Source organism: Tupaia chinensis, unplaced genomic scaffold (genome assembly GCF_000334495.1).
Source record: "Tupaia chinensis unplaced genomic scaffold, TupChi_1.0 Scaffold144255_1, whole genome shotgun sequence".
NCBI lineage: Eukaryota > Metazoa > Chordata > Mammalia > Scandentia > Tupaiidae > Tupaia > Tupaia belangeri.
The window spans coordinates 1,095,369-1,106,108 of NW_006204113.1; the positions used below are offsets into that span (position 1 = coordinate 1,095,369).

A 10,740-nucleotide genomic window follows, 5' to 3' on the forward strand; every position below is an offset into this window, starting at 1 on the left:
GCGCGGGGGAGCCGAAACCCGAAGCCGAAAATGAGGCTGCGACCTCTCGTTCCCAAGAAGCGGATGGCCAAGGCCCCTTTTCTCGTCCTCAGCCTCTATAGCCCTCTCTATAATCCTAGTTCTTCCGCAGTTTCCCCGCGAAGCCCCTAGATCTCCTCTGCCGCTGTCTCTACCGCCTGCTTCCTGTTTATCCGCACTGCGCCTGCGCCGCAGACCGGCTCAGACCGGTCCTTTCAACCCAATTCCCCCTCCTTCTTTGGGGCCAGTCTATTAAGCTTCATGCGGTAGGGGGAAATAAAAGAGAGGCTGCGAGAAAAGCCTAAGGTAATGAAGGGAGTGGAATGTACCATCCCATTGTATCCCCCTCCGGAACAAGCTTGGCACCCTGGGACACACCATTACCCCACCCAAAGAAGGGGAGTATGGGAGGAGGCTTAGGCCGGTTGAGGCAACTGGGAGGTGGGGGAGGGTGAAAAGGAGAGGTGTTTACTCTCTCAATGCGCAGGCGCGGAATCGAAGCCTTTAGTTCTTAAAGAGATAGGGAGAAACTGACCTACTTTTCTAGGAGATTGTCATAAATTGGCTCATTAAATCTGTGTGATCCAAGCTCAGGTCTGTGAAGGCACCTTTCCCAAGAGCTCAGCTCACTCCTCTGCTGGAAATCATTTTCCCCTACTTCCCCCTAGAGCAAACCCAATGCAGTCATTCCTTCATTCTGCACACACCGCTTGAGTTTGCTTCGTGCTGGGCTCTGGAGCCGCTGTGAGTTCACAGTGTGGTGATGGAGACAAGCAAGCCCACACGCAGTTCTAACACGGCATCCCCACACGTGTCGGCAGCTCAGAGGAGGTAATGACTGACTCATTCTCCTGGGAGCGGCCATCGGGCTTTATTTTTGAGCTGGAACGTGAAAGTTAAATGAAAGCCGCACTGAGTAGGTGGGAAGGGAAGACAGTACTCCAGGCAAGTAGAGCAGAGTCCAAAGGTAGGAAGGAGTGAAAGGTCTGGCTCCTTTGGGAATGCAGAGCGTGTGGTGTGTAAGGGGGCATGATATCCCTTGGGCCTCAGCACCAGCATCTTCCTTGGGGAATCCTAGATGGGCTTGGGTCCCTCTGCTGTGTGCTCTCCAGGTGTCCTGTGGTCCTATCATAATGTACTCCACATTTATGTTGGTGGAGGAATCTGTCCCAACTTGTGAGGAAAAGCCTGAAATGAGCATCTGAGTCTCTCTCTGCATTAAGACAGTCTGGGGCTGACCTTATAACCTAGTGGTTAAGGGGTCAGATCCCATATGGTCCACCATTTGGGCTGGAGGCTTGAAAAAAACACTCCAGGTGTGCGTGCACGCACGTTTGCTTGTGTGCCCCAAATCCCAATAGGATGAAGAGAGGAGAGAAGGGATTGTAGCATTACCACTCCCCAGCGAGGAGGGGTGATAAAAAACCAAAACTGTTCATTTTTCACTGCAGTCTGATGTTTAATCTGATATTTGGCTCCTCTAGGAGAGCCCAACTTGTAGCTTTATGGACATTTATTGTCCCTCTTTTTAGTCTTGGTTTATTTTATTTTCCTTTCTGCTTTTCTTTCTTTTAAAAAAACATGTTTTTATGGTCTTGGGTTGTGGAAATGGGAGTTAGGAGCAAGCATCTTTTTAGGGGACTTCCTATGGTAACAGTTGGGACCATAAGCAGCTCCACTGGGTACTGTGGTCTCTTTGGGGATTTGAGGACTGTCATCCCAGCTGACACCAGCTCCTGCTCTCAGGACCTTTTCCTTTTTGCTTTACACCTGACACTGTGGCAACTACCAGCACCTGCCCTTCACAACCCAGACTCTGGGGCTGTAGGTCGGGTGCGACCAGCCTTCAGTTTCTGTATTTCTCAAACTTGAAGGGTGGTTCTTGCCACAGTTGTGACGCTTTCCCTTCATTCCACACCTCTACCAGCCCCTTCCCCAGCACTTAGGACAGGAGCCAGCTGTCGGTAGTCTCATGACAGATATTTGTGTATCAGAGAAGACAAGCAGATACCCAAATATATGGTTACAAATAAAGTGCCCTGGAGAAAAGCAGAGGGTACACTCAGGCATCTGCGTCATCTTGTTGAAACTATGCATGGTTCCTACAGCATCCAGCCTTCATATGCAAATCTTACTGTGCCCTGAAGCCACCCTTGACGGGGATGGAGATCTCAAGATCTGGATTGGTTTTATCTCCTAAAAACTCACTGAGTGACCTTGACAAAATCCTCTTCCTTCTCTGAGGCCAATTCCTCTTCTGTAAAATGGAAGGATAAGGGTGGACTAGATCACAGGTTTTTTTTTTTTTTTTTTTGAGAGACTTTTTGCCAGGGGGCGCAGTCACTGGGGGAGGGGGCGAAAGAGAGAAATCACTTGGTGGTGGTGGGAGGGGGATGGCCATGCTGCAGTCCCTTCTCCAGTCTTCTGGGATTTTGGGTTCACACACACACATGCCCTGAGTGTGTTTCAAGTTGACGGGTCCCCCACTCGAACCACAGTCAGCCATGTAGGAGTCCAGCTCCTTAACCATTATGCCACCTGCTGGTCCCAGATCACAGTTTTTCTTTTTTAAAGAATTTTTTTATTTAACTTTATGTATTATATTTTATTATTTTATTTAACTTCATTTATTTATGTACTTATTTTAACTTGACCATAGAGGGACAGAGTGAGAGAGAGAGAAAGAGAGAAAGCAAGCCGCCAGGCTCAAGACTTTAGCCGCAGTAGACCACGTGGGAATCCAGTGCCCTTGCTGCCAGGTCCGGGACTTGAACCACAATTGACCGTGTGGGAGTCTAGCACCCTTAAGTACCATGCCACCTGCCAGCCTTGGATCATAGGTTCTTAACTTAAGACCCATAGATGGACTTCAGGGATACAAAATCTTGGGAAATCTTGCCTCCCCCCCCCACTTCTGAATAACAGACCCATAGTTTTTATCAAATCTTTAATTGGGTGACCCAAAGACACTCAAGGACCTGAGAGTAGATAGTTCTGTGATGATGGTGCACAGGGAACACAGATGACAAAACAATGGACTCTGGAATACGTCTTTGCTTCTTGGACACCATACCTCTCCCTTGACCTCGTCAACGTGTAGAGTGAAGGAGAAGGCCTGAGCGTCCTCCTATGTAAGGTGCAACTTAGTAACCACACAGCATGCTCTGGAGAAGACAGGAGGAAGCTACTATTGACAGCCCCTCTCCAGGAACAGAACAAAGGACATGCTTGGCATAGGCTTTGGGACATCAATGTCCTGTCCTTCCTTCTTGTCTCCTGAGGTCGGTGAGTTTCCAAGCATCCCAAAACCCACGCCTTGGTCTCCTGCCATTGTACGGCCAGATGATGGGCAAAGGAGGTGCTTGCTTTGGGGGCTAAAAGGCTACAGGTGCATCGGTAGAACATTTGTAGGGTAGGAGGAACAAAAAGGCAAGAGTCGGCAGCCTGTGCATAGCCATTGTGTTTTATTGGATCTGGTGTATTGTACATTTTACAAAATATACATAAGAGCCAAAAATGCAAAGCAGTCGATAGTGTTCTGATGGGCAATGGGGCTCCTAGGCCCTTCCCCTCAGATTCTGGTTGACTGGGAGGGTGAGCTGATGGGATAAGCAGGTATATCAAGGGGGGGCAGCATGGCAGGGATGCTGACGATGAGGTGGGACCTGGGTCCTATGGTCCCTGCTCTCTAGGTATGATCAGGGGCATCTCTTGGTAGCTTGAGTAGAGCAAGAGGAGACCCTCGAGAATTGAACTGGTTATGTGGGAAGGGGGAGTGGAGTAGAGCGTGGGTTGATCAAAGATGCTAATGAAAGCCCCCACACTGGACTCAGATGGTGTGCATGCCTCCCTCCTTCCCTCTCCTCCTAAGGCCTTCACTGTGGGGAGTGATAGGACTTAAGTCCAGGAAGTTCCTGGCTCACTCCTTGCCTCCAAGTTTAAAGGACCTGGCAAATGGGAACTCCAGTCATAGATATTGGAAGAGGTGATGAGCAGAGAAAGTAGGCAGAAACTTCGGCAGGTGTCAGCCATCTCCCACCCATATTCCCCTGTCAACAAGTAGGAAGGAGGGAGAGGACGGAATTCCAGGGATGGGCCAGATATCCAGATCCCAGGCTTTCCTAGGAGGGTATGGAAAATTTCTGGGACATTTCCAAAGAGGTAAGGACTTCTGAAAAGCCAGGAAACTCATATCCTGATAGCCTGGGGTAGCAGACTTATGAAACTCAGAGCTGTTACCTGGGATGCCCAGGCTCTCACAATCTGCCCAGGCCTTTCTGCTCTCTACCCCAGCTACCGCCTAGGATCCAGTCACTAGCCCAGGCCCAGGATCCTCCTCTATATTCTTGTCCCTCTCCCATAGGGTTCTTAAAGGTTGGTCTGAAAAGCCGGCCAGTGCCTTTCTGAGAAGGGAGTCTTAGGGAAAATATGTACGAGATCAGGGAGGGGGGGAAGCACCATAGCAGGAGACATTCTGTCTAGAGTCACGGTTTCTAGAGTAGGGGTAGGAGGTGGGAAACCACTCAGTTCCAACAGTAAGGGCACCATCAGCACTGAGTGTCAGGCAGAAAGGGGGCCGAGAGCATTGGGAATTAGGAACATTCCCCCAGATGCACTCTGTCTACTCTCTGGCCCCTTCAGCTCCAGGGATCTGGACTACCAAATCCCCAGACTCTTGGATCTCTACAGTCCCCAGGATAGGGCTAGGATGAGGACAGGCCTGGGAAGAAAAGGGTGAGGTCGCCTGGACTAGGGCTAGAGCATGGTTTCCCCAGGACACGCTGACCCCTCTCCTGGGGAGCTAGATGACATTGTCAAAGAGCTGCATGGACCTCATGATGTTCTCGTCCTGTGGTCATGGTGTGAGGGAGGCAGATTGGAGAGAGAGGAAGAGAAAGAGCTTATAAGAGACATGGAAAGGGTCATTGAGGCAGAAATGGGAACATTCTAAGGCACAGAGACCTGAAGCAGGGAGGGGGTAAGCCTCCCCCAGTTGGAAGGGTAGGAGTGGGTTGCGGGAGTGAGTTAGGGAAGTGATATTTTGCCCAAAGGAGCTTTTTCCTACATCGCTGAATCAGGCCCTGGGTCCAGACCAAGGAAATGTAGAGGGCAAGAACTTGTACCTTTTGACAAGACTCAATGAATTCCTCAATGGTCACCACGCCATCCTTGTTTCTGTCCATCTTCTGCAAAAAGGTGGTCAAGCAGGGGAAACGGGGGATGGCAGGAGAGAGGCAGGCAGAACTCAGGTAAGTTCCCTGCTGGTTCCTGGTCTCCACCCCTTCACTCCAGGGCCCTCCAGCCTACCCAGTCCCAGGCACCTGGAAGAAGCTCTCCACGTGTTCCCTTGGGGCCTCCTCTCGGAGTGCAGGGTACGTGTACTTGCCCATCATGTCATAGATGGACTTCATGATGTCAAGCATTTCCTGTTAGACCAACAGAGAAAAGGATCCATCCTCAGAGCCTCCAGCCTCCAAACCGAGAGGCCTAGGCTAGGTCTCATCCCTTCCTGCGATGCATATGTGGGTGGGTTTTCCTCCCAGGGCTCTTTGCATCCACTTTGCCCGCCCACCCACACGCAGCCCCCCCGCCCTTCAGCTGCCCTGCACCTCCTTGGTGATACAGCCATCCTTGTTGAGGTCGTATAGGTTGAAGGCCCAGTTCAGCCGGTCATCTACAGTTCCCCGAAGAATCACCGACAAACCAGCCACGAAGTCCTGGGAAGGAGTCATGGGAAAGCTGTGTAATCCTGGCCCTGGAGCCCTAGGTAACAGACTTCCCTTGCCTCTCTCCCAGCTCACCTCGAAACTGACTGAGCCATCATGGTTGGTGTCAAAGGCATTGAAGAGGAAAGTGGCGTAGGTGCTGGAGTCTGTTGAGTGAGTGTGAAGAAGTAAGCTTGGCTTCCAAACAGGATTTTCTGCCTCCATGGATGCCCCCACTTCAGCCCCTCCTCACCTTAGCACGCCCAGCCCTCCAGAACCCTCTCCCTGACTCAGCCTACAGAGAGACTAGTGGCTTCCTGTGGGTTTTGTCCCCTTACCTCCTTGAGGAAAGAACTGGGAGTAAATCTGCTTGAAGTTCTCCTCATTGACAATTCCGCTGGGACATTCCTGGTAGGGGGGAACCAGGTTGAAGGGAGAGCCAGAACCCCCTTGCTCACTATCCCTTCCCTTCCCCCAAGGCCAGAGACTCCCAGAGAGAGAAAAATCTTCATGGTTCCAGAGGACTCACCACTTAGCTCTCCTAAGGGAAGCAAGGTTTCTTCTAGTGCATAAATAAAAAGCATGGAACTACCACACTAGCCTCCAGGCTTGGGTTCTGTTCCACTTGGCTCAAGGGTGGCTAGAGATTTGATGTGGGAGGCAGGCCCACACCCCTCCCACTCAGAGCATCCAGGCTGTATTTTCTGGAAAGTCAATGATAGGTCCCCCCCCTCCGGGCCCACCCCTAGCTCAGTTGAGCCTCCCCAGTTGGGCACTCACGTTCTTGAAGCCTCGGTACAGGACCTGCAACTCCTTGCGTGTGAACTTGGTTTGCTCCTGCAGCTGCTCCAGTCCCTCAGGCCGATGACATACAGTGGACAGTTCAAACTCATCCTCCACGCTGTCTGCGGGGAGGAGTTGGAGGAGGGGGACAGCCGCGCCTCAGGCCTAGTCCCCCTGAGACCTCTTCAAATCCCTGGTCAATACACCTCCCTCCCCATCCCATCGTCAATGCCAGAGACCAGTCTTCCAGTGCAAAGGCCATGGAGGCAAGGAGAGAAGACTCCAGCCAACCTCGAGGTCTATCATAACACCAAAGCCAGTCCAGGCCCCGAGCCAGAGGGCCAACTGAGCATGCGCCCCAGGGCCCTTTATCACTAGTTGTAAGGGAAGGCCCTCAGCCGCATCTTCGTCCCAGAAAGGAAGGAGTGGGAAAAGCGGGTTCAACAATGGGCATCTGAGGGTCGGAGCTCTGAGGGTCGGGGCTCCAGGTCTTCTAGGACCAACTCAGATCCATCCGGCCCGACCTTGCCCCGCCCAGATCCTCCCGGATCCCAGCCAAGCCCCGCCCACCCCAGCATGCCCGAGCCATGCTCCGCCCAGCCCAGCCTTCTCCTCCCAGACCCCAACCTGGCCCATCCCTAGCCCCATCTCAATCCCGCCCCAACCCAACGCCCAAGGAGAGTAAGTCACCTGGGTCCAACGGACGGGGTCTGTGGGGACGGAGGGAGGCTGGGGCGGCTAATGCTGAAGGGAGCGAACTGTCACCGAGAAAGCGGAAAACCCGGCCAAGTGCAGACACACACCTCTCCCTTCACTCACAGACCTGCCTGTTACAACGCACACATCCCAGCACCAAGCCCAAAGGCACACGTGACAGCACCGACAGCCATGAAACGGACCCCACGCACACATGCTCGCGAGACTCACGCCCCTCCTTTTACCAAACCTATCCCCAAGAGTAAGAGTCATTGGAATCGAAGAGAACGACAGACTCGAATAACTATTGTACAAAATGGGCCTTTACAATGCAGTATGATCCTATGAGGTGGGCAAGGCCCCACCCAGCAAGCAGAGACCTTAGAGACCAAGTGAGGTCGCTCAACTCGAGCTTATTTATCTGGGGACCTGGCTAGGACAGAAAACCTAAGTATCCTAATATCTGGCGGAAGGTGGGCTCCATCTTCTACACCTGTCCGAGCGCGAGGCCAAGAACATACCCAGGGGTAGGGTGGCCACATTGAATCGGACACTAATCCAGCTACAACGCGTTTGGATCCTCACTGCCCCTTGCCCTTGCCCACCACCCTGATCTAACACTGGGTCAGGTTCGACTTTGCAGATGGGTGATGCCCAGAGGCACTGGGCCCCGCCCCCGCCCGCCTCTGCGAAGTAGCCACGCCCCCTGACTCTGGGCGGGCCTGCGCTCACCCACACCCTGCCACACGGGTCACGCCCACACAGCGCACGCAGGCCGGCTCCGTCACACTGGTCACACTGCACACCGCACAGAGTCGGGCCCCGCCCCCGGAAGCACAGGAGAGGCACTTGCTTTCACTGACTGAGGGCAGGGCTTGGGGCCCGCAACACGGCAGCAGCTTGAGGAACCGCTGCTTCAGCGCTTTTTTAGTGGGCCCCGGAGGGTGGCCTGAGAAGAGAGAAGACCCCAGGAAGGCACATTAACTCCGACTGTCGCTCCATTCCCTGTACCCTCCCCGCCAGACAGAAATCAACCCCAGAGGGGCTGGAGAAGAATGAGGGGGTGGAGTGGGAGGAAGGAATAGCCAGGGTACCTGGGGCTGGGTTAGGGGTGCCCAGTGGGTCTCGCGGGCAATGGGAAGTCCTTAGAGGCAGGGCTCAGGTACTTCGTATAATGGGACACGGCCGTCGACAGCAAGGCAGCAGGCGGGTTGTGTGTGTGTGTGCGTGTGTGTGTGTGTGTGTGTAAGTGCCCTCGATGCCTTTGCTGCTGACCCAGTGCCCTGGGCTGGAGTACCATGCTGGAACGCTCGGGGTGATGTCCCACCCGAGGGTTGCCTGGCTAGGAATACCTCTCTCTTACACACCCATACGGCGACAGACATGTACAGTGACATGTAACATGATAAATCACAGGCTGATGGATGCCAGAGACAGCTTGATAAACACACCTGGTAGTTACGGAGGCGTGATTTAACACATACACATTTTGACCTTAACACATAGAAATGTGACCTAAGTAAAACATGACACATACATACAGAGATCTACATAGCCTCTCTCACAGTGCGTGCTCAAACCACAAGAATGCACCATGACCCTGGGACGGCAGGACACAGTATGCATATCCATTATGACATATGGCTAGGGTACCACGACACATACCCATCTCATAATGTGACCACGATCTCCAGGGCACTGACTCACACCCAAGGCTGCATCTCGCCCACAGAGCTTCACCCCTCTACTTTTCTGTAACGCCTCATTCCAAGACACCCTGCATCTCCTGTCAAGGAGCAGGCTTCGTCAGCAGCTCACTCATTACTGAAAGTGTGGCCCTTTCTCAGGCCCTTTCTTTCCTTTTTTTTTTTTTTAATAATTTTTTGCTATAGGGCACATGCCCTCGCCAGAAAGACAGAGACAGACAGACAGAAAGCGAGAAATCACCTCCCGGGGGGATGGCCACACCGCAATCCCTTTCTCCTCCATTCTCCTCTTGGAATCTTGGGCATGCACGCACACACGCCCAGCATGAATTTAAGCAACTGGGTCTGGGACTCGAACCGTGGTCGACTACATGGGAGTCCAGCGACGTAGCCAGTACACTAACTGCTGGTCCCCCCAGTCCCTTTCACTGGAGCTGTGCAATGATGGTGAGCTCTGAGGCAATAACGCCTTGGGAGATGAATATTTGGGTGAACTGTGGGGCTATCTAGGACCCACTGACCAAGGCTTCCCTCCCCTCTCCTTATTGCTGCATGTTCTACAGTTCTAATTGCACGAAGGAGGGCCCTCAGCATTCGTGTGTGTGTGTGTGTGTGTGTGTGTGTGTGTGTCCCAGCTGCACTCATCTCCAGGTTCCTGGGTCAGAGCCCACTGGACCTAACACTGTGGCTTAAGTTGGCCTCAGTTCATTCCTGGAGGTGCCTAACGACCTTTAGTTCCAGGTTAGTCCTCTACCCCAGTGCCTCCTGCACACACACATCCCACCCTCTACACTGGGCTCCACCTGCAAAGCAGGCCCTGCTCCCAGGGGGTAACTGTGCAAGGTAACCACCTCCTCTCCTCCACTGGTCTCCACTTCCCTCCAGCTCTATCCTAGGAGCTAAGGAGAGGTGGGAGGGAGGTGTGAGCATGGTGGGGATCGATGGTGGCCTGGCCCCTGGCCCAGGGCTCCATTAGCCTGGACTTTGGTTTCCTGAAGCCGGATTGCGTCTGGGGCCTCCGGTGGTATAGCTGTCTGACTGGGAGTGGCTCTCCCGCCTCACCCACCAGCCAACCCCCCCTTCCCTCTCCAGGCCTCCTGCCTGCTTCCGAGCTGTCTCCTTTAGGCTCCTCTAAAGGTAGGAAGAGAAAGGGCTGCCTTCAGCCTACAGGACCCCTGGATTTCCCAGATGGCCCTCTTCCCACCAGTCTAAAGAGGAAGGCAAGTTAAAGGCCAGGTGACACTGTCTTTTCTGGACTGGATGAGAATAAGCTCAGCCCAGCCTCCTCAGTTGGTCTAGGTCCAATTTCCAGTTCCCCACCCCACCCCAGTAAATGCAGCAGAAGATGGAGAGTGGGCTAGGAGTTTTCTGCTTTCACTGAACCTAGGGCGGGCAATTCATGAACCTTCCTCCTGTCCCTAGCTTCCTCCCTTCCATCCTTTCCGGTTCTATCAGGGGTCTACCCTGCAGCCCTGCTGTCATGGGTCGCCTATTTTCTTGTCCCTGGTAGACTGAGGAAAAGCGCGCTATGGAGCTATACAATACAAGTCTTGGTGTGAAGAGGAAGGAAAAAAAAAAAAAAGAGGAGGAGGCCGAAACTTGGGCTTGGGGGGCAGAAGTGCTGTCCTCCCCACCACAACGATCCTCTCCCTGCTGAGTTTGGGGTGGGGTGAGAAACTGATTTCCCACTGGGGGGAGGGGTTAACGTCCTGGAGACCTTCAGCCCTTGAATCCCGAGGGGAGCTTAGAGAGGTAAAGGGCTTGGGAAGCAGGGTCCCTAACCCGATGCACCATCCACTGTTCACCCCACCGCCGCCCCCCCAGCCCACGCT

General features: G+C 53.3%; 2 protein-coding genes and 1 long non-coding RNA gene across 9 annotated transcripts in view; 1 reads left to right on the forward strand and 2 right to left on the reverse strand.

Annotated features, from left to right (window-relative positions):
* Positions 1-647, reverse strand: part of OGA (O-GlcNAcase) — a 40,260-nt gene extending 39,613 nt beyond the window's left edge. The window contains exon 1 of one of the 2 annotated variants that reach the window (XM_014583322.1): positions 554-647. The gene's annotated coding sequence lies outside the window, so the exon portion shown is untranslated. Of the gene's footprint in view, positions 1-18; positions 211-553 lie in introns of those variants that run through there. The other variant, XM_006166334.3, reaches the window with a different exon arrangement.
* A 172-nt stretch (positions 648-819) lies between these two features.
* On the forward strand, positions 820-6,474 carry LOC102490612 (uncharacterized). Of its 2 annotated transcripts, none has more exons than XR_337090.3 (5): positions 820-985; positions 3,032-3,303; positions 5,311-5,390; positions 5,815-5,911; positions 6,203-6,474. It is a non-coding gene; the product is annotated as an uncharacterized LOC102490612 (long non-coding RNA). The 2 variants fall into 2 exon arrangements; XR_003547507.1 differs by having other exon boundaries at positions 3,119-3,303.
* The window catches only part of KCNIP2 (potassium voltage-gated channel interacting protein 2), a 21,937-nt gene continuing 14,659 nt past the window's right edge, over positions 3,463-10,740 (reverse strand). For 3 of the 5 annotated variants that reach the window (XM_006166332.3, XM_006166331.3, XM_027767393.1), the window contains exons 2-8: positions 6,504-6,628; positions 6,062-6,131; positions 5,820-5,890; positions 5,628-5,735; positions 5,340-5,444; positions 5,142-5,204; positions 3,463-4,867 (exon numbers count right to left, since the gene is read on the reverse strand). In XM_006166332.3, coding sequence (XP_006166394.1) covers positions 4,820-4,867; positions 5,142-5,204; positions 5,340-5,444; positions 5,628-5,735; positions 5,820-5,890; positions 6,062-6,131; positions 6,504-6,628 — 590 coding nt within the window. In that variant the 3' untranslated portion in view covers positions 3,463-4,819. Of the gene's footprint in view, positions 4,868-5,141; positions 5,205-5,339; positions 5,445-5,627; positions 5,736-5,819; positions 5,891-6,061; positions 6,132-6,503; positions 6,629-7,196; positions 7,251-8,055; positions 8,152-10,740 lie in introns of all 5 variants that reach the window. The other 2 variants (XM_006166329.3, XM_006166330.3) reach the window with 2 other exon arrangements.